Consider the following 23,917-nt stretch of genomic DNA (forward strand, 5'->3'; position numbering starts at 1 on the left):
CACGCTATACACCTCAATGGTGATTCTATTTTCACCAAGCTACCTTCCGTGAAGGTTCCCATTTATCCCCTATGGGGCTTATTTGCTCTGTTGAAACAAACTATTAGGCTGAGTACACATGTCAGTAACAGCCGTTTCAACAAAGCATTTTTTGCATTTGGTGATGTACTCATGAGTGCCCAAGAGTTGTGCTTAGTACACAATTTGTTTGGCAGTGACTACTACCCTGCAGGATAGCTACACCCCACAACAACCTGTGTGGGGGGGATCAGCAAAGACCCCTGCAGTTAAACACAGCCTGCATGCAACTCTCTTGGGACACTTTCCGAGACTTTTTCTGAATACACAACCAATTGTATGCACATCCATTTGAGTAAATCTCTTGGGGCAGAGTATACACATATTACAACTCTGACCGAGAGAAGAGAGACTCCACTATAGGTCTCTCTATAGTATATGTACTTTAAGGTCAAGCCGAATATTGGGCAAAGTGTTACATATTTATTTCACCAGTACGTCATTCGGTAGTGCGATTATATTTCTTCTGTACAACACCCAGGGGGCCCCGATCCAAAGTTTCGCAGTGCGCCCAGTGATTTATAGTTACGCCCCTGATGCACAGTGGACCGATCTAGAATATTGAAGGGGATCCACGGCTATAATTACTGGAGAATTCCTGGGAGAGTTGATCCAGGGATTTATCTGACCGCCATCTGTAATTTTTTGGCCCATGCCTTGTAAGGTTTTTCACCTTTCCCTGGATCAACTGGGATATGTGCGGGTTCAGGACAGAGTTTGTTTGTTTTTTTTCTCTGATTGGACTTGATGGACGGGTGTCTTTTTTTCATCCAAACTATTTTACTATGTATAAATAAAATATCAGATAGCGCTAGTGAACATTAAATCAATGGTAAATACCATATGACACGTTTAATAAATTCATAAAATTCATAAAAATTATTGCACAGCTTTAATTGATCTTTGATTAAAAACCTAAAGTTGATAGGTAATATTGATTAAATATTTATGTAAACATTGACTGTGAGTGATCTCTAGAATAATGTTCCGTTTAGGATAATGATCCTGAAGCAAATAATAATTTTTGTTTTGCAGAGATAGTACTTTTTACTATAGATGTTAGATAGCATATTATGCAAATTCAACTTGTAAATTGATTGGCTTATTGGTCTGCATCAAATAAGTAATCCTTGCTATGGATAATTGACATGCGATGGGGTTTCCGCTGATAAGTTATATGCTCAGCACTTATCTTGATTGTAAACTTGTAGTGCTTCACTGAGCTTAGTCTGCTAAGATGATATTGGCAGAGCAAACGATAATGGCAGAGCAAATGATGGTGAGTACTCACGATCCTCGTAGTTTGAATGATGTTTGAATGATGTTTATCGCTGGAGCTGCACACATTCTGTGGGGGAGCCGCTCGATCTCAATGGCCCCGGCCGGCAGCACAATGAGAGAGACTTGACACACTGCGTGATGTAGGTAGCAGGGTCGGGCAGACTGTGTGCAGCTCCAGCGATAAACATCATTCAAACATCATTCAAACTACGAGGATCGTGAGTACTCACCATCATTTGCTCTGCCATTATCGTTTGCTCTGCCAATATCATCTTAGCAGACTAAGCTCAGTGAAGCACTACAAGTTTACAATCAAGATAAGTGCTGAGCATATAACTTATCAGCGGAAACCCCATCGCATGTCAATTATCCATAGCAAGGATTACTTATTTGATGCAGACCAATAAGCCAATCAATTTACAAGTTGAATTTGCATGATATGCTATCTAACATCTATAGTAAAAAGTACTATCTCTGCAAAACAAAAATTATTATTTGCTTCAGGATCATTATCCTAAACGGAACATTATTCTAGAGATCACTCACAGTCAATGTTTACATAAATATTTAATTAATATTACCTATCAACTTTAGGTTTTTAATCCAAGATCAATTAAAGCTGTGCAATAATTTTTATGAATTTATTAAACTTGTCATATGGTATTTACCATTGATTTAATGTTCACTAGCACTATCTGATATTTTATTTATTCACTTTTAATCTGAGGAATTGGGATAACCTTATTCAGAATTAGCTGCTATTAGTACTGGCACAACACTTCCAATATATATATTTATTTTACTATGTAGTACAGGTAGTCCCCGACTTACGAACGACCCACTGATACAAACGGCATGGATTCTGTCAAAAAAAGTCAAAACAATTTTTTCCCCAAATTTGATCTGTAGTTTTTGAGAACATCGATTTTAAAAAAAAATCTAAGAAAAATGGCTTTCAAACTTGTATAAGCAGGTACATAGGGCAGATGTGACACAGAGGGGGACACTGGAGGCACAGAGGAGGTACAAGGAACAGAGAGATGGCACAGTGTTCCGACTTAAGAACACATTCAGGTTAAGAACGAACCTACAGTCCCTATCTCGTTCGTTAATCGGGGACTACCTGAATAAGAATAAACAGAGTGATCATACTTTGTATACATTTAGGCAAGACCCCATACTACATAAACTTGGTAAGATTGTTTAATAAAGATTTTAAAGTGTATGGCCTGTTTAATATGCACCTGGAAATGTACTAGCTTTATCCATGGACTTGTAGTCACAACAGTTACTAGTGGTCACGCCGATGGAAAATGACTTGGCAGCGTTTGTTCTCCATTTCAGAACATCGAATTGCAGATATTTAAATTCAATCTTTTCTTTTTCCCCCGTATTCAGGCATTTTTTCAAGATCCAAATGTGGTTCCCCACCTGAAACTGCTTTCCAGCTCGGACCAGTGGACTACACTAGGTAATGTAAGAGTTTTCTGCTACTTTAAAGGATAACTGGATGTATAATCCAAAGTTTGGTCATCCTAATGAAGCCCTTTCTCATGAGATAGTAAATGGCAGCCTGTAACTGTGAGCTGCTGATCAGTTCCTCTGGCTGCCTCCATGAGACTGTTGCCTGCTGTGCTCGTTCTGTATAGAAATCTGCCTTTAAATGATTTCCGTGGTGAGTAATTTGTGTTCCTCGCCGCAGCTCCGGACTTCTCCTCGGTCCGGAGGATCGCCGACCATGTGCCCACCCCGTGTGAGAGGGTGCCCATATCACCGGGCCCATACTACACCTGCGCAGTAGTACTGCATAGGCGCATTACGCTCCCGCTGACGTGGGCATGTTCACGCATGGAGCAGGCGTACACCCGCACATGCGCAGAAGACGCCAACCCATTGGAGGAGTGGAGCTGTGACACGGGACACACATAACTTCTAGAGGCTGGAGGACGCCCCAAGTAAGTAAAGCTAAATTTATATCTTCACCTCGGAAATCCTAAACCAGAGATGGCGTGTGTGGGCCAATTTATACTTACCCGGGGCTTCCACCAACCTCATGAGGTGCTTGTGGTCCCTCAACTTCCCCCCTGACCTCCCGGTAATCAGGCTGGCCAGATCCTACGAATGCATGGCTCGGCCACGGGTGCACCCCCATCGCGCTCCTGCAGCCTGGAGCATTCTGCACCTGCGCAGTAGTGAGCGCTCCTGGTCACGGGATCGCGGCCAAGCCTCACATGTGCGTTTGTATGTTCTCCCCCCCCCCGTGTCTGCGTGGGTTTCCTCATCCCAAAAACATACAGATATGTTCATTGGCTTCCATATAAATTGTCCCTTGACTATGATACATACACTACTACACAATATAGACATAGGACTATGGTAGGGATAAGATTATGAGCCCCTCTGAGGGACAGTTCAGTGACAAGACAATATACTCTGTACAGAGCTGCCGAAGATGCCGGTGCTATATAAATACTAAATAATATAATAACAAATTCTCTGTGAATTCAAATTCCCCACCCCGGCGATGCCCCAACAGTGTAACTGGTTCTCCCTGTATACGCAGTATACTTTTCCTGTCTGTATCTGCTGGCTCTGTGCTCTGTCCTTTGCACACAAACACGTGCGTCACATGGTTGCCATTGTAATGTAGGCGTTTGCCCACGTATACGCTGAAACCACAAGGGGGGGGGTTTGAGCTCGGTGCCAGCAGCGGATACTGACAGGTCAAGTATACTGCACCAGAGAGCTAATTTTAAACTGGGGAGGACAGTGCCGAGTGTTCCGCCGTGTTCACCGCTCGGTCACGATAACGCACGCTGTTACCGCTGTGCAACCGATCGAGCATGATGGCCCTACAGCTTGCAGCATGTCTGATCGATGCATACGACAAATTTGGGCCCAAAATTGGTTGCATCATCTAATGGGCATGCTCTTGGCGGCATCGATTTCCATCCAATTATAAAAATCAAATCGGATGGTCAATCCCAAGTCGCCTGATGTATGGCTGCCTTAACGCCAGTGCCGGATTTACTATAAGGCACTGTAGGCACGCGCCTACAGACGCCTGATGATGAGGGGCGGCTCACTCCCCTTCCCTAGTGCAGAGTCCCTCCTTCACTATGCAGAGTCCCGAGTGGAACGTAAATGAGTTTAGTCACCTGGCTCTCGGCATTCCACTGACAAGATCCTCCTTCATTTGGGGCACCACTAGCTGCCTGCCCAATGCTAAGGGACACCTGTAGCTACCTATGACTGGTAAGGGAGAAGTCACAGCTGGGACAGCCGGCACACTTGCAGTGCAGTTCGGCAGGGGTTTTTGGGTTTCTGAAGGGCGACATTAAGGGTGCCAGGACATCTGTGCCTATAGGCTCCTGTGATGCAAATCTGGGCCTGCTTAACGCCCAACCAAAAAAGATTTCATTTCATATTCTCTCTCTCCCTCCCCTTGGTTGAGAGATTTACCTCCTTCCAGCAAAATGCTTACACATTAAGACACAGACAGCCATGAAAACCCAACAGTTGTTTTCATCTTTTTCTGTCCAAAAATTAAAGTCCACATTTGTCCTGGAGTTGGCCTTTGCACGTTTTGCTGACGTAATGAGACATGATTGGGGATTCCAAGTCTATAAAGTGCTTTTTATGACAGATTAGCAGTTTATAGCTGCAGTAATATGTGAGACATACCGGTACAGTGAGGGCGGAGCAGACAAAAATAGAAACCACAATACAACTCGTTGTAAAAATAATACTTCATTCATAAGGCAAGATTAATGATATATTATTTATAATTGTAAATCCCTCCTTGTAGGAACGCTCTGTGGTGATTATGTAAAGTGAGAGGCTATTTACAGATATCCGCTTTTGTTTTTAGATTATTGCTTAGAAAGAACAACACAGCAGTTACATAAAACCTGTAGCCTGTAGCAGACAGTGAGCTTTGTCTATTAACTAAACACAGAAGATGGCAAACGCTCACTCCCAAGTAGCACCTGGCTGTTTAAAGGAAACACGAGGTGACAATAAACTCATGAGATAAACATTTGTACAGTGGGTTGCAAAAGTATTCGGCCCCCTTGAAGTTTTCCACATTTTGTCACATTACTGCCACAAACATGCATCAATTTTATTGGAATTCCACATGAAAGACCAATACAAAGTGGTGTACATGTGAGAATTGGAACAAAAATCATACATCATTCCAAAAAATTTTTTTACAAATCAATAACTGCAAAGTGGTGTGTGCATAATTATTCAGCCCCCTGAGTCAATACTTTGTAGAACCCCCTTTTGCTGCAATTACAGCTGCCAGTCTTTTAGGGTATGTCTCTACCAGCTTTGCACATCTAGAGACTGAAATCCTTGCCCATTCTTCTTTGCAAACCAGCTCCAGCTCAGTCAGATTAGATGGACAGCGTTTGTGAACAGCAGTTTTCAGATCTTACCACAGATTCTCGATTGGATTTAGATCTGGACTTTGACTGGGCCATTCTAACACATGGATATGTTTTGTTTTAAACCATTCCATTGTTGCCCTGGCTTTATGTTTAGGGTCATTGTCCTGCTGGAAGGTGAACCTCCGCCCCAGTATCAAGTCTTTTGCAGTCTCCAAGAGGTTTTCTTCCAAGTTTGCCCTGTATTTGGCTCCATCCATCTTCCCATCAACTCTGACCAGCTTCCCTGTCCCTGCTGAAGAGATGCCCTGCCTGAGCATGATGCTGCCACCACCATATTTGACAGTGGGGATGGTGTGTTCAGAGTGATGTGCAGTGTTAGTTTTCTGCCACACATAGCGTTTTGCATTTTGGCCAAAAAGTTCCATTTTGGTCTCATCTGACCAGAGCACCTTCTTCCACATGGTTGCTGTGTCCCCCACATGGCTTGTGGCAAACTGCAAACAGGACTTCTTATGCTTTCTGTTAATAATGCCTTTCTTCTTGCCACTCTTCCATAAAGGCCAACTTTGTACAGTGCATGACTAATAGTTGTCCTATGGACAGAGTCTCCCACCTGAGCTGTAGATCTCTGCAGCTCGTCCAGAGTCACCATGGGCCTCTTGACTGCATTTCTGATCAGCGCTTTCCTTGTTCGGCCTGTGAGTTTAGGTGTATGGCCTTGTCTTGGTAGGTTTACAGTTGTGCCATACTCCTTCCATTTCTGAATGATCGCTTGAACAGTGCTCCTTGGGATGTTCAAGGCTTTGGAAATCTTTTTGCAGCCTAAGCCTGCTTTAAATTTCTCAATAACTTGATCCCTGACCTGTCTTGGACCTGTCTTGTGTGTTCTTTGGACTTCACGGTATTGTTGCTCCCAATATTCTCTTAGACAACCTCTGAGGCCCTCACACAGCAGCTGTATTTGTACTGACATTAGATTACACACATGTGCACTCTATTTAGTCATTAGCACTCATCAGGCAATGTCTATTGGCAACTGACTGCACTCAGATCAAAGGGGCCGAATAATTATGCACACACCACTTTGCAGTTATTTATTTGTAAAAAATGTTTGGAATGATGTATGATTTTCGTTCCACTTCTCATGTGTACACCACTTTGTATTGGTCTTTCATGTGGAATTCCAATAAAATTGATTCATGTTTGTGGCAGTAATATGACAAAATGTGGAAAACTTCAAGGGGGCCAAATACTTTTGCAACCCACTGTATCTATCCTCCTTTTCCTAAAAATGACTTTTTTTTTTTACATATCCAACAGTTTTACTTCTAGATCTATTTTTTTAAGGTTTTTAATGTTTTATGTAGGTTGATAAAACCGCGGTAATATTACCTTACGCATGTAAGTACCACCAGATACGCTAGTAGCAAGGTACTAGTAGTGATGGTCAAGTAGATGCATATAACTTCCATTTGATGCAAATGTATGCACATTTTTATGCAAATGTATGCAGCTTGAAAATGAACCAATCAAATCCTGCTGAGGTAAAATTTAATTGGTTAATTTTCAAGCTGCATAAATTTGCATATAAATTTGCATCAACTCAAAGTTATTTGCATCTACTTGGCCATCATTAGGTGCTAGTATCGCGGTACACCACTAACGCATCCAGTACTACAATAACGTGCCTGCCTTGTACAGTCTACTGGCAGGAATCAGGATGGCTATATGGGCACATACGGTACATGGCAGATGAAATTCAATGTTGACAAATGTAAAGTCATGCATTTTGGTCGTACCAATGTTCTAGCTCCATACAAAATAAATGGGATACAGTCGGGGACATCAAACTTGGAGAAGGACTTGTATTCATCGACAACAAGTTAAATAATCGTACTCAATGCCAAGCCGCTGCAGCTAAAGCTAACAAAATTTTGGGATGCATTAAAAGGGAAATAAAAACCCGAGATGCTAGCATAATATTGCCCATGTTTAACTCTCTAGTAAGGACACATCTGGAATATGGAATTCAGTTCTGGGCACCACATTACAGGAAAGATATTGCAGTTTTAGAGCAGGTGCAGAGACGAGCAACAAAATTGATACGTGGGATGGAAGGTCTCGCTTACCAAGAAAGGTTAGATAAACTGGGTTTATTTAGTCTAGAGAAAAGACGCCTTAGAGGGGATCTAATTAACATGTATAAATACATCCGAGGGCAATATAATAGCTTGGCGGATGAGCTTTTTTGTCCCTAGGCCTTCTCAAAGGACTAGAGGACATGATCTGCGCATGGAGGAAAAACGTCTTAGCCACTTATTTAGGAAAGGGTTCTTTACAGTAAGAGTGATTAAGATGTGGAATGCATTGCCACAGGGAGTTGTTATGGCAAACTCTATACCTGCATTTAAAGGGGGCTTAGATGCTTTCCTTGCGTTGAAAGACATCCATGGCTACAATTACTAGGTTATGCCTAATGATGTTGATCCAGGGATTTTATCTGATTGCCATCTGGAGTCGGGAAGGATTTTTTCCCTTTAGAGGCTAATTGGACCATGCCTTGTGGGGTTTTTTTTGCCTTCCTCTGGATCAACAGGGATATGTGAGGGAGCAGGCTGGAGTTGTACTTTGTACTGGTTGAACTCGATGGACGTATGTCTTTTTTCAACCAAAATAACTATGTAACTATGATCCCTTGGGCGACAGTTTGGGGCCGAGGCTGTACAGATGTGTCATTTGCCTACAGGCTACCATTGTGTACTGTTGCTATGAAGGGGGAGAGGAGGGGCGATAGTGGTTCTGAAGCGCAGGGTGAGTGGGAGAACAATAAGTACAAGGATCGCACGTTGTTGGACGTCACTAAAGATCTAGCATGCTGGATCTTTGGGTGACATCGGGAGGGGATCCCGTATGCACCCGAGACTCTCCTGGTCTTTATCGGCTCCCCCTGCTGAGTTTACTCCATTGTGTGTTTGTAGCTTAAAGAGAACCTGAATTGAAAATAAAAAGTCAAAATAAACATACACAGGTCATATTTACCTCCCACGTAGTCTGCTTATCAATCTCTTTCTCCTCTCCTGCGTCCTGTTTGTCCACTGTGATCGATGGAATTCTCTGTCCTCCATTTTTAAAATGGCCATTACCCCATAACAGCTTCCTGTTCATCACACTGTTAAACTGTAATATCGCCCACTTGAGCCATAGGGAAACATGGACATTACCTTTCACATTCAGTTGTAACTGACAGCAGCTAATATGTAACTGTCAGAAACTGGTATATTTCAGTTCTGACAAAATATTGTCAGAACTGGAAGGGATCACTGTTAGAAGAAAATGGTGAGCCTCTGATAGGAACTGACGGCAAAGTAAGAATGTCATATTCATTTGCAGCTATATCATGTGTTTATTTTAAATAATTTTACACAATTCAGGTTCTCTTTAAACCTCTACCTGACTAGACAACTGTATCCCTTTACTGGGCAGGTACTCATCTCTTTAACCCCTTGTGCCTATCACCAGTTTCCTTGCCTTCTCTTCTAGTAAACATCACATGTGCAAGCAATTAATACAGTGCTGCCCATAATTATTCATACCCCTGGCAAATTTTGGCTTAAAGTTACTTTTATTCAACCAGCAAGTCATTTTTTGAAGGGAAATGACATAGGTGTCTCCCAAAAGATAATAAGACGATGTACAAGAGGCATTATTGTGGGGGAAAAAAACATTTCTCAGCTTTTATTTACATTACAGCAAAAAGTGTCCAGTCCAAAATTATTCATACCCTTCACAAACCGTCACAGTCTGTGTGAAAATCCAAAGTTCTATACCATTCCAAATAGTCCAAGCTGTTCTAAAGCATCCTAATTACCCTGATTAATTGGGAACAGCTGTTGTAATCAATTCAACAGGTGAAAACAGCAGCTCTCTGCAGCTAGTTTGTGGACAGCCGTGGCTAAGACAAAGGAGCTCAGTGAGGACCTGCGGCTGTGCATTGTGGCTGCTCACAAGTCAGGAAAGGGCTACAAGGCCAGCTCTAAATTTTTCCAGTTCCAAGCGACCCTGGAAGCTGAATGTTGCTTTCAGGGTCGGCTGAAACAACAGGAAAAATAGGGATCGGAATGCGTCTTTTATGCAAACACTTGAATGGGCAGTGCTTACGGTAACCCGCAAGCAGCTCAGCCAGTGGAAATGGACCCGCCATTGCCTGTGTGAACCAGCCCTTACCTGCTCCAGTGCTGCGTTGGGTTTCCTCTTCCTCCCAGTAGCTGCACGCTCTATGATGCTATCCTCCGGTTCCCAATGCATGTCATGTGATTGGGTGTTGGGTGCGCAGCATAGAGCGAGCTGCTGCCAGGAGGAATAGGAGACCGAACGCAGCATGGAACAGGTAAATATAACACTCTGCAAGGTGGGGGGCAAAATGAGTAGTCCCTATGCACCGGGATGGGTGGGGGAGCTGCAGGCGGCTCCATGATAAAATTGCTCGGGGCTCCGGGTAATGAGAGTATACTGTGATCTCCCTGAGGGATGGTAACATAAGTACTCTGTAACGTGCTGTGGAAAATGTGTCAGCACTATGTAAATGTATTATGCTAATAATAGTTTATATTACATAATACTGGGTTAGGTAGGGTAATATATGCTATGTGTGCTTTCACTACAGCCCTGACTGAAAGTTTCACCTGTCTGTGCCCAGAAAGAGGGCGTATCTCGGTGTCCTATGCAATTACTGTGCCAGTACACAATGCCACTCTGCAGCACTCCGTAGTCTGTGAATATAAAATAACCTGACAGCTGTCAAAGACCTCCAGATTTTGTTGGAGGACACCAACCCATATTTCAGTTCCACTTCTCTGCTTGCGCTCCAGGAGAACAGGGAGCACAGAGAGAGAGGTGGAACTGAATGCGCTGCACAAGTACCGCCGACTGAATGTAGTCAATACCGGAGTAAATTGCAAGCAGACAAAACCTCTTGGGAAAGAACAGACACATAGGCAGGTGTCTGCAAACGTGCCCAAACCTCTGTATGGGTTCAGTCACCACACTGAATTTCGCTTTGGTTATCCTTTAATAATAAATTAAAAAAGTACACCATTTCTTTTTCTGGAAAGTATAGGAATCTGGCCCACTACAGCAATTGCTGCAGCGCTTTTTAATCGCCGGTGATCAGCAAAACGCAACAGTAGGACCTTATGACCCTACGGTTCCACTTGCAGTGCTGCAATCGTGGGGCAATCGCAAACCACTGCATGCAGCATTTTCAGAGCGATCAAATTCAATGCCAGCAGAGGACCGCACTTAAAATCGTGGTACTTCGCGATTCGGAAATTATTATTGGTTTTTCCGAAATTGCGAAGCTGCTCTGTAGTGGACTCCAGGCCAAAGTACACCCTTGGCTTTAATAGCAGTTGTTGCTATCTTTGGGGAAAAAAAAAACATAAGGTTGTAATTTTGTTTTAGGTTTCTTTCCCACCAGGACGTTGCGTTTTAGGGGACGTTATAGGTCGCATAATGTACCCCTAACACAACGCCTGGTGTTGCTGGAGGAGGACGCTACCAAGAGCTGCGTTATGCAGCTCTTGTTGCGCCTTTGTGCTGTGTGATGCGAATATCCGCATCACGTGATCCCGCCAGCCAATCGCCGCACAGAGCGGCCGCTCCAGGAAGTAAGCACTGCACGTCACAGTGCAGTGAATATTAATTAGCCACGTGGCTGGCCGCGGAGGAGGAGGGGAGACCTCCTCCACCAACATCGCTGAGCATGTGCAAACACGTGGCTAACGTGGCTTAGCCGCGTATAACGCACAGCATGCAGCACTTTCTTTTAACTTGCTGCATTGCAATGTAACGCAACGTGGGCACTATGAACAGCCCATTGATTTTTCATTGCTGTGCGGTGGGCTGCGTTACAGGCTGCTCTAGCGTGCGCCTGTAATGTCTTACTGTGAAAGCAGCCTTAAAGGGTAACTGAAGTGAAAGTGATATGGTGGCTGCCATATTTATCTCCTTTTAAAAAATACCAGTTGTCCAGCTGTCCTGCTGATCTATTTGGCTACAATAGTGTCTGAATCACACCAGGAACAAGCATGCAGCTAATCTCGTCAGATCTGACAACAATGATCTGCTGCGTGCTTGTTCAGGGGCTATGGCTAAAAGTATTAGAGGCAGAGGATCAGAAGGATAGCCAGGCAACTGGTATTACTTAATAGTAAATAAATATGGCAGCCTCCACATTTTTGTCTCACTTCAGTGGCCCTTTAAAGCACACCTACAGTGAGTGGGGTATAAAGGCAGCCATATTTATTTCCTTTCAAACAATGCACATTGCCTGGCTGTCCTGCTGATCCTCTGCCTCTTTTAGCCGTAGACACTGACGATGCATGCAGATCTGATATCTCTGACCCAAATCTGACCTCATCAGCCACATTCTTCTCCCAGGCAGTACTGCAGCCAAAGAGATCAGCAGCACTAACTGGAAACTAAGTATTATTTAAAAGGCTGCAGAAATATGGTGGCCGCCACCACAGGCCTCTCATTTCAGGTTTTCTTTGCAGGAAGTTTAAACAGTAGAGGGCGCTCTACTGTTTAAACTTCCTGCCGGGCAGGAAGAAGTAAAGCATGCCGGACCTGGAGACCAGAGCGGAGAAGACAGCGGAGACCTGGGGACTGGAGTCGCGCCGGCGGAGCAGGTAATGTATGCGGGGGGGAGCGGCGGCTGCAGCAGCAGCACCAGCACAACAGATTGTGAACGGTTTCAGGCTGAAATCGGTTCACAATCTGTTTGCAGTAAAGGTAGCCATACGATCCCTCTCTGATCAGATTCGATCAGAGAGGGATCTATCTGTTGGTCGAATCTGATGGCAAATCGACCAGTGTATGGCTACCTTTATGCTATAGTCTGACCCGGTCCAGACACGGGCGGAAACTGTCACTTGCATACCTGATGTTTAACTCTTTCAGGCAGAAAAAGAAAAAAAGGAACACAGCCTAGTTATTTGTGTGCTAGGCACTGTACATACACATGTCCATCTCATCATGTCACATGTCACTTCACTACTAGTCTCCTAAATTCAGGATAAGAACTTTTTCCCACTTCCCCAAGCAATTTCTTTTAACAGTTGCGATTTTGTGTCACATTATTTATTCACAAACAGGAATGTTTTAATGTGTAAAAACATTCATGGTACGCATTAGAAAATGCCCACGGAAAACCGCTGATGCGGTTTATTGCATGAACAAGGCCTAAGCTGACAAGTTTGTGCAAAGTGGTCTCCATTTGGTTAGTTGGTTAGTACCTATGCTTCTTTGTAATTTTAGCATATAAAGTATACTTCACCTTAAAGTGGACCTGATGTGACATGATTAGATAAACGTGTATGTACAGTGCAAAACATGTTAATAACCAGGCTGTTTCTCTTGTGTTATTTCGCTGCCTGAAAGAGTTAATTTTCAGGCGTGCAAGTGACCGCGTCTTGTCGGGAATATAGTAAACCTCACTGATTAGCAAACCACAGCCATAAAAGTTTTCCTGGCAAAATACAACTGAGGGCAGGGCAGAGATAGAAAAAGGTGAACGGTTCATGTATTTTAACTCTGGGTCACTTAATAGGCTGCCCTTGAGCAGATAAAATAAAACATTTATTCTAATTTGTAAATGTTTAAATAGAAAATAAAACCATGGAGTATCCAAAAAAGGTCATTTTTAGGAGTTGGAAGATAAATACAATTATTCATCTCATCAGTTTATTTTCACTTCAGGTTCACTTGAAGTACCGTAAATCATTGCGATGTCAATACTGCGTATAGTTTTGTGTTTTTTATCTGCATCAACTTTACTTTTATACACTTTGTTAATGAAGATAACACCCACTTTGTCCTATCGCTCTATACTGCTGTTATCTAGCGCAATACAGTGAAATGACTGATCTGCTGAGGCAGCCCCAGGAATAGCTGTGATAGATCAGCAGATTTATAGATGAACCTGTTTCCACACCTCCTGCATCCTGTGTTGTCCATGATTGATGACTCACATTGACAATCGCTGTCTCCACCCTTGTGATGAAACCCTGTAGTTGTGTGTAACACTCCCTGAGGTTACAAGCCCAGCCTGTTACAGACAATAGATAAAGATTTTCAGCCAAGTCTCCAGGACGGCCATTAAACTGCCACTGATTCATTGCTCAGCATTTATAAATAAGAGAAGCAACACGCGGTTTGTTCTGACCCATGTCTCTCCATCCCCGACCGCCCATTTCTAATGCCATTTATCTACTTCCTCTCGTTCTGCAGATCTGACCAATAAAAAGGGGGACCTGAGGGTTCCAGTAACCTCCAAAGATTGTTTCTGGCATCAATCTAAAAACTGACCAGTTAAAAAGAGCTGCAGTGGTGCCTTCTGAATACATCAAGTATTGAGGCAGACCCCTCTATTTATATACATAGCCATGCCACTGACTGGCCTCTGAGGAGCTCAAAATCTTGTCCTAACATAGGTATAGTGGAATGTCCTACCATATTATTATTATTTTGTGTTAATATTATTATTTAGTATTTATAGAGTGCCAACATCATCCTCGGCTCTGTACAGAATATATTGACCTGTCACTTAACTTAGTCTCAGAGGGGCTCACAATCTAATTCCTACCATAGTCACATGTCTATGTATGTATCATGTAGTGTATGTATCGTAGTCTAGGGCCAATTTAGGGGAAGCCAACTAACTTATCTGTATGCTTTTGGGGTGTGGGAGGAAACTGGAGTGCCCGGGGGCAACCCACTCAGACACGGGGAGAACATACGAATTCTGTGCAGATAGCGCCCTGGTTGGGATTCAAACAAGGGACCCAGCGCTGAAAGGTGGGACTGCTAACCATTATGCCACCATGCTGCCCATATTGCACTGGCCTCTTCTGCAGCACTTTACAGAGCACATAGTCATGTCACTGACTGTCCTCAGAGGAGCTGACAATCTAATCCTACCATAGTCATAGTCCAATGTCCTACCATGTTATTATTATTTATTTATATAGCACTGCTGAGTACATAGCCATGCCACTGACTGTCCTCAGAGGGCGTACATGTAAAAAAAGGTGCTACAGTAATTTGGGTGCCGGAGATAGCCGCTAGTAAAATATCAGTAAATTACGGATATTCTGCTATTGATCAGTGGCTAATTCCAATAGTAGAATATCAGTAATTTTTACAGATATTGTACTATCACTAAACCTAATCCTATTATTTCTTGAACACTCCCCAGCCACCCAAATTACCCCCTGAGTGTCGCAATTGGCATTGCGGTCGATGGGGAGCTGATTTTTAGCAAAGCGCCCGCAGTGTTCAAATTAACTGCTTGGCTCAGAAGAGCTCACAATCTAATCCCTCTCACAGTCATAGCCGGGACATCAGGCCGTTGCTTATGGCTAATTTTTTGGGATAGCCAATAAACTTACCGCTGTGATTTTGGGATGTGGGAGGAAGCCAAAGTGCCTGTATGAAAAACCCTGTTTAGTGATGCAGAATTCTTCTCCCAGAGCATTCTGGGAAAGCAGATGTTATTTCTGCTGGTTTCGGAATACACAGTAAACAAACATATTGTAGGGATCCCAGCAATAAAAATGTCACGACCAGTGATAAATTTCAGAATGTAAATCAAGGAGAGGAAACATTTTACAATTGGGAAACACTGGCTAAATAATCTATAAATAAATATGGTTAAAAAAAAGCAATTTTATTCATTATATTATAATCCTTTTTTTAACACATAGTCCAACAGGAAAATATGGCTGCCGCGAGGGGCGTTGTTGCCAGAAAAAATCCAGTACAGCGTGAGCCAATTTACATCAAAGTGACACTTTGATCACCAGTGGTCCCATCCTCTGCCACTGCAATACTTAATTTAGATATTATGTGGGTGCATTTGGGCTGATTACTAAGGGTGCCATTGTCAGATCTAGTACTTGGCGACATGACCCTATGTGGATCAAAGTTCCTGACAAAGTCCGACAACTTTAATCCTCTCCGCCACCACGCTGCACTGCGGAATTATGGAACTACGCTAGAGCGCGTGCATGGTCTGTTTGTGTGGGCTGTGAATGTGAGCTAGCGTTGGCCCTGCCCCCTCTCTCCAGATCCCTGTTGCTGTAGCACTCCCTGGATCACCCTCCCCCCTGAAAACAGCGGGGGGGGGGGGGGAGTGCTGGGGAGTCGTGGGTGATCCAAAACATGGAGTGAAAAGGGTTAGAAGCTTGTTTTATCTGAAGAAAAAGAGCCTTTTGGAAAAAAAACTCCAAATCTCCGTTAGTTAGTTAGTTAGTTAGTTAGTTAGTTAGTTAGTTAGTTAGTTAGTTAGTTTTAGTTAGTAACATATTAGTAACATAGTTGATGTTCTTTTAGTGTACCTTGTATTTGTTATTCTTTTCAGGAAGTAAAGTGGAGAGGGTTACAGTAGAGGAGATCCCCTGTACTCAGCTCTCTATGTCGTTATTTGACTGCCTCTATAAAGGAAACATTGTCAGGGACAGCGGGTATATTTCCAAGTGTCTGGATGAGTTTGTTGATGACTTCACTATCTCAGATGAACTCCGGAAGGTAAGAGGAGCAGCACTGGACTATTCAAAAGTTTTAGTTTTTTTTAAACACAGCAATATCAATTTTACGAGTGATTTCGAAGGGATGTGCGATTTTGCAGCAGTACTTCAAGCGCAGTCTCTCGGAAAATGCTGCATGCAACGCGATTGCGAATTTGTACAAAACGCAATACTGCAGTGAGAGCGCTTCCAATTTATTACCATATATACTCGCATAAAAGCCAACCCGTGTATAAGACGATTTACCCACGTTCTCCTCAGAAACCAGAAAAGAGTGTTTGACTCTCATATAAGCCCTCCCCAGCATAGCCCCCTTCACAGTAGCCAGATGTGCACCCAGTTCAACTCAGCCCCCCTACCCATAGCCAGATGTGCCCCAAGGATGATACAGCTCTCAAGACGCCACTAGTTGGCGTCATAGATGATACACAAAGATTGATACACAGGAAGAATTCCCGATTATTGCATTGCTGACATGTTGCTTGGACGCTATGCTCCGCAAGCCAGGCGACACAGGTAATCTTGAGCAGCACATTCTGCACACCATGTTGCAGGGGATGGGGCATGAACACAGCAGGAAGCCAGCTGGTAAGAGCAGGATCACTAGTGCACGATCCTTACGTTCCTCTGCCAGTAACAAAACCTGCTCCACCATCTGTTCTGCTCCACTGGCTCGCATGTAAGCTGAGAGGTTAACTTTTCAGCACATTTTCTGTTCTGAAAAATTAGGCTTATATACGAGTATATAAGGTATATTGTTACAGCACTTTGCTGATTGCTGGGGATCAAGAAGGAGCTGACAATCTCAGAAAAGATACTGCAGTGTGAACTAGCCCTAACTGACTTACATGCGTCTTCCATTGACTTACATTACATTACATATTGGCCACTTCCAGTGCGACACGGTAAGTGTGCTAGGCCTTAATGCCTTGCATTGTCGTTGTGTTACCCTGCGGTAAAACAGGGTAATGCAACGCACAATTGCAATGCAGGGGACCCGAGTAGGGATTGTCAATGAGATGCAAATAATTTCAAGATGATGCAGGATTATGCAAATTTTATATGCAAATGTATGCAGCTTGGAATTCAAATTTTACTTCAGCAGGATTTGATTGGTTCATTTTCAAGCTGCATACATTTGCATACAAAATTTGCATAATGCTGCATCAAGTCAAAATTATTTTCATCTCATTGACCATCATCACTAGACCCGAGCAACATTATATGTAAATGTATAAAATGAACTTCCCCATAAGGGAGGTTTGTAATACAGTGTGTCATGGAGGGGGGAAGTTGTTGGTGTGATTGACATTACTTGCCTACAGGAGGCTGCTCCCCTCTCCCCCTGCCCGTATGGGATTCCCTATCTTCTCCAGGATGACCACAGCTGCAGCATTTTTAAGTTCCCAATGGTGTCACACGCTCCTGACCGCCACAGTGCATGCTGGGAGATGTAGTCTGTCGATGTAATTACAACTTCCGGTCTGCAGATGTACTCACATCAACGCACTGCATCTCCCAGCATGGATTGTGGTGGTTGGACACCTCCGGGTGCTTGAGCCTGCCAGCATCCACGGTCGCCCTGGGGAAGATGGACCACATACGAATGGCCAGAGAAGCAGCCAGGGCCGGATTTGTACTCTTTACCGCCCAAGGCCACTGTCACCAGCTGCCCCCCTTCAGTATAGGTAGCGAGATGACCCCTCCCCCCTTCCCTCTAGTATAGGTAACCAGATGGCTCCCTTAATCCCTCCTTTTCCCACCCCCCTTTTAGTATAGGTAGTCAGCTCACCTTCACACCACAGCAGCCATCAGTGTCACCCATTTCTCCGCTCGTCTCCAGTGCAGAAGCTTCCTCTTCTTTTTCATCTCCAATGCTGCCCAAGTCCATAGCCACCGGCCACAATGCAAACGTGCACAGAGAGCACAAGGTGGCTGCCGCACAGGCAGCCAGCAGCAGAGTACCGCGGTCAGGCACTCGCCTGATCTTTCTGCATTGCAGCATTTGGAAGCTTGCAAATGCTGCACCAGTTTAGCCTGCTGCTTTGGTGCCCTTGCTCCTGTGGTGCCCTAGGCCATAGCCTAGGAGGCCTTGGCCTAAATCCGGCCCTGGAAGCTGCCCCCTGTAGGTAAGTAATGTCGATAACCCCACCCCCACCATACTCTATTTCAAACTGTTATTATTATTATTGATTTATAAAGCGCCAACATATTTAGTGGCGCTATACACAGTAAGAAATAAACATGGGTTACATAATAATACAGACAATGGTGTACACCAATATACAAGATACATAATTAGTGATAAAATTCAAAAACGATACAAAATACAGAAGTGGTAATGACAGTGATAAAAGTAACATGATGAATAAAATGCATAATGATTTCCAAGACACAAAAGGGGGAGAGAGCCCTTCCCTTGCAAGCTTACAATCTAAAGGGAATGGGGGGAAACAAGAGGAGGGGTAGTATACAACAAATATATAGAGGCAGTGTGTTTTAGGATATATAGTAGGAGTGCAATTTGGTCTTAGTTCAAAGGGAAGTGGCCTTAGGTAGCGCATATGCTTGTCGGAACAAGTGGGTTTTTAGAGCTCGTTTAAAATTAACAAAGGTTGGCGAGTGACGTATGTGTTGTGGGAGGGCATTCCAGAGGAAGGGTAAGGCACGTGAGAAGTCTTGTATACGAGAATGTGAGGAGGTAATTCTAGAGGACGACAGAAGAAGCTTGTGTGCAGATCTGAGATTGCAATTGGGTTGGTATCTGGAAATGAGTGAGGATATGTACCGGGGAGAGAGATTGTGGGGAGCTTTGTAGGTTAGGGTTAAAACTGTTGAAGCACTCTCATTCAGTGCATTGTGCAGGAGACAGGCAGCAGCTGATTGGCAGTTGCTCAGCCCTCTACTAATGTTCTGCTTTAGGACCATTAATGTGAACTAAAGCCATAGCAAAATAAATACATAAATACATTTTTAAAAATGTGATTTGAGGGTTCTGATGTGTCCAGTTGTGATTGTAGTGGTGTGTTTGCCTTAATATATTACTTCTGCCTTTTGGTCTCAGGTTCTCCTTGTGGAAGACTCTGAAAAGTATGACATTTTCAGCCCATCCGACAGACAGCAGTTTATGTTCTTGCTTTTCAAGCATCTGTGTCTCGGCGGATCGGTCTGTCAGTTTGAGGACATGGTTGATCCATATCTGGATACAACAAAATCTATGTACAAGGAGCTGCTGAGGTGAGACTGTGCTTACTGTACTGAAATAGGGTAACAGTACAAAATGTACATTCTGAAACTGTATACAGAGATCACATGATAGTCATCCAATCGTATACTGCTGAGCGTATCGTTCAGAAACAGCCTTATCAGTCCGCTGACAGCGCATACACACGCGCTATTGTCGGCTAAAAGACCGCCAAGCGGGAGGGTCCGGCGGACCCGTCGTTGCCTTTTGTAGTGCGTGTGTACTCACCTTAACCACCTTAGCGGTATGGACGAGCTCAGCTCGTCCATTACCGCCAGAGGGTGCCGCTCAGGCCCTGCTGGGCCGATTTTGATCAAATAAAGAGCAGCACACGCAGCCGGCACTTTGCCAGCCGCGTGTGCTGCCCGATCGCCGCCGCTAGCAGCGGCGAAAGAGGGTCCCCCCAGCCGCCTGAGCCCTGCGCAGCCGGAACAAATAGTTCCGGCCAGCGCTAAGGGCTGGATCGGAGGCGGCAGACGTCAGGACGTCGGCTGACGTCCATGACGTCACTCCGCTCGTCGCCATGGCGACGAAGTAAACAAAACACGGAAGGCCGCTCATTGCGGCCTTCCGTGTTAATTTTGGCCGCCGGAGGCGATCAGAAGAACGCCTCCGGAGCGCCATCTAGTGGGCTTTCATGCAGCCAACTTTCAGTTGGCTGCATGAAATAGTTTTTTTTTTATTTAAAAAAAACCCTCATGCAGCTGCCCTGGCGATCTTAATAGAACGCCAGGGTGGTTAAGAGACACTGAAGCGGGAAAAAAATGATGATATAATGATTTATATGTGTAGTACAGCTAAGAAAAAACCATTAGGAGCAAGGGTATAAGTCTAATATAGTTTTTAGTACAAGATGAGTTAAGAAACTCCAGTTGTTATCTATGCAAAAGAGCCATTGAGCTCCACGACTTTCAAAGTCACAGAGAGCTTTGTCTTCTGAAGCTTGTTATCTCAAGTGTCTGGCACTGTATTGTTTTTTTTCTGCAGAGAACAGTTCAAAAGTTCACTAGCCTGCTCTGTAAAATCATTTAGACTGCTGAGTAGTGTGTAAACTGCAAATATTAGAGAATGATGCAATGTTATAAAAAAAAAACCTATATAACTGAAAATAAAAATATAAGAATATTTTCTTTGCTACTAATGTTCTAGTAATTATCAGTACTACACAACCAATTCATTATATCATATTTTTTTTTTCGCTTCAGTGTCTCTTTAAATTCTGCGCTCACTGCCTCCCACCCCTTTTCTTCCTTGACAGCCATATCTTCCCACAGAGCTGCCCTTAAATGCCCATGTGCCACCCGATATTGTGGCCTGATTGACTTTCCAATTCGATAAATGGAGCCACAATATGGCCGCCGGGCCTCCTCTGGTGTCTACCGTCACCGCAAGTACCGCACACGTGTGCCGAGTCACGTGGTATATTGGTGATCGTTGTGCCCGGAGGAGGCCAGTAATCACACTTGTGGAGAGGTGAGACTTTATAACACTGACCAAGGGCACGGGGGACACTTCACACTTGGGGGGGCAGCCCTGCAGACAGGTGATGGTGGCCCGAGGGGGATTTCTAAAAGATTTCATGCTGAAATGTAACAGAGATTGCCGTGCAGTGTACGGGCAGGCAATCTACCTCTCGGCCAACCTACCTATACATCAATCAGTGTATGGCTACCTTGAGGCTGGTTTCACACCGCATACTGGCTGTAGCGGCATGGTGCTGTCTGGGGACAGCACCACTAAAAACTGGCCTTCGAGGATTACCGCGTTGGTACGCAGTGATTCCTGTCTGGCAGCAGGCCAAGCAGGAAGTGATGTGCACTTCCTGTGGTCGAATCGATGATGTGCGCTGAAGCGTATTGCTAAAGTACACTTCCCGTGCATGCGTGACATGTAAAATCTTGCAACAGTCATTTTAAAGAACATGCAGCGCCAATGGACTTACATGACTTCCGGTCTGCCGCAGGAGCTACACGGTAACTTAGGTATGCGCTCATGTTAGATATTCTACGGAGCGCAGTGCAGAGCACATTTGCAGACCGACGGGAATCCCATTGAAGTACTTCCTGCCAAGCAGGTAGTACGTCACTGAGCGGGGGCGGAGCTATGCATATGAGCCTGTCAGGGCACTTTGATACAGGGTCATATGATTGCTGTTTTTTGCGGTGGGATGCAGCAGGAGCATCAAATCCCCACTGCAACGCAAAAAATGTGTAAAACCAGCCTTAAAGAGAACCCGGGGTGGGGTTCTGACAATGCTATCCGCATACAGTGGCTGGGTCTGCCTATACTGCCCAGCCTCTGTTGCTATCCAGATCCCCCCTAAGTTCCCCCCTGCGCTCTGCTTTCCCCTATAAATCACAGCCGCACTGCGGGCTGTGTTTACATCTGTACTGTCACTCTGCGTGCTCCCCCCGGCTCCTGCATAGCTCCAGTTCCCGCCCGCGTCCCTTCAGCAGGGAGGGAAGGGACGCGGGTGGGGACCGGAGCTATGCAGGAGGCGGGGGAGCGGCAGACTGACAGTACAGAGATAAACACAGCCCGCTGCGACACACAGGTCGACAGTGCAGCTGTGATTTATGGGGGATAGCAGAGCGCAGGGGGGGGCTTAGGGGGGATTGGGATAGCAACAGAGGCTGGGCTGTATGGGCAGACCCAGCCTCTGTATGTGGATACCATTGTCAGAACCCCACCTCGGGTTCTTTTTAAGTGACAAGTCTATATATACTTAGTACAGCGCTGCAGAAGATGTCTGCTCTATATAAATACAAAATAATGATTAAAAGGTTGCTGTGGAGGAAATGAAGATCTATGAATTATTGCAGTAGGTACTTTGCTCTCTTTTTTTTCCGTAAAATCTGCAATATCATTTAAATCTGTTATTCATATTAAACAACATTTTATTAAATGAATGTAAAAGAAAATCTTTGCCGGGGATGGGCCTTAATAATTTTTTTCCTTTATGGCGGTGCAATTTTTAACCAAGTCACTTCACAGCCGCTCCTTAATAAGCCTAATGCAGTGGGAAACGGGAAACAGATGGGGAGAAGTCGGAGGACAGAGATTTTAATGAGGACAATTTAGCTAATTAAAGACCTAAGCGAGCAAAATAAATATAGAGGGGTCCTTTGTGTAAAATGCGGCGACCTTGAAACTTTTTACATCTAATTCTAGATAAACAGTTTCACCCGAGCGGCTTCTTGCTCCACAGACGATGGCCGCGCTCGATCCCTGGGACCGTCCCGCCAACCAAAGAGCGTGTTTATTTTTCTAACGTCACCATTGCGCTCCGTGATTGCGAGCGGTGAGCGTAACGAATTATTACGTTAAGAAAACACATCTCGCTCAGTAGATCTGAACACCTTGTGAAACTTAAAATAGCAAACATGCCCTCAACATGAACCTTCCAGCTCAACACACAGGGCCATGTGTGCACGCCAGAACCTTCTCCCGTGTCCCCCGCTCCATGTCCCCCCTTAGCTCATCCCCTCTGTCCCTTAACCCCTTCCCAACCGCCTAACACCGATAGGCATCGGGAAGGTGGCAGCCCCCTGACCGACTAATGCTGAAAGGCGTCAAGTCCTGGGGGATTGGTTTGCAGAGGATCGCGTGCGCTGATGCACGCGCATCCCCGCTTGAGTGACAGAGCTCCGCTCTGTCATCAGTCTACCAGCAGCGATCGCCGCTGGCAGACTGTTAGGCCTGGTTCACATTAGCGTTCGCTGTCCGGATTCGCCTGATCGGATCCAGACCGTATACTGTACAAACGGAACGTACGTTCCGCATAGCAATGCAAAGACTATGCGGACGTTCACATGCGTCTGTTCCGGACTCCGGACACTTTTCCAACATGCGCTATTTTTCGGGTCCGGATCATCCGGCCCACGCACCCGGACCGGAGCCTGACTGCACCATCCGGAAATAGAAACCAATGGGAAACAGAAAGCACAGAACACACTTTCTACAAACACCTGCCGCTCTACCCCACTTCCTATGCGTATTCTACTGGCCATTTTGGATGGGGACACGTGGGCCAAGCATTTCTGGATTGGAGCAGCAGTGACTAACGTGCTGGAGCTGTTTGGCAGTATGTCGGAGGTGGAGGTGAGGCCTAAACAGCGGAGGACCTGATTCTACAGGTGCACCTTCTGCTGACCTCCCAGACCCCAACAATTACATAGTTTTATTTATAACTTTTACCAAACGGATCCGGATCGCAGCCGTATACATACCTGATGCGACCAGATCCGGTCCGGTCATCCGGTCCGTTTGGCACAGAAACACAAGTGTGAACGGGGCCTCAGACGATGAAACCGCCTTTCACCGTCCATTTACAT

At 44.7% G+C, this 23,917-nt stretch overlaps 1 protein-coding gene across 2 annotated transcripts in view; it reads left to right on the top strand.

Moving 5' to 3' along the window:
• The window catches only part of CFAP300 (cilia and flagella associated protein 300), a 130,477-nt gene that overhangs the window by 24,234 nt on the left and 82,326 nt on the right, over positions 1 to 23,917 (top strand). For both annotated transcript variants that reach the window (XM_068264936.1, XM_068264941.1), the window contains exons 3-5: positions 2,758 to 2,830; positions 16,174 to 16,340; positions 19,404 to 19,576. In XM_068264936.1, coding sequence (XP_068121037.1) covers positions 2,758 to 2,830; positions 16,174 to 16,340; positions 19,404 to 19,576 — 413 coding nt within the window. The remainder of the gene's footprint in view (positions 1 to 2,757; positions 2,831 to 16,173; positions 16,341 to 19,403; positions 19,577 to 23,917) is intronic.

Source organism: Hyperolius riggenbachi, chromosome 2 (assembly GCF_040937935.1).
Source record: "Hyperolius riggenbachi isolate aHypRig1 chromosome 2, aHypRig1.pri, whole genome shotgun sequence".
In the NCBI taxonomy this organism is placed as follows: domain Eukaryota; kingdom Metazoa; phylum Chordata; class Amphibia; order Anura; family Hyperoliidae; genus Hyperolius; species Hyperolius riggenbachi.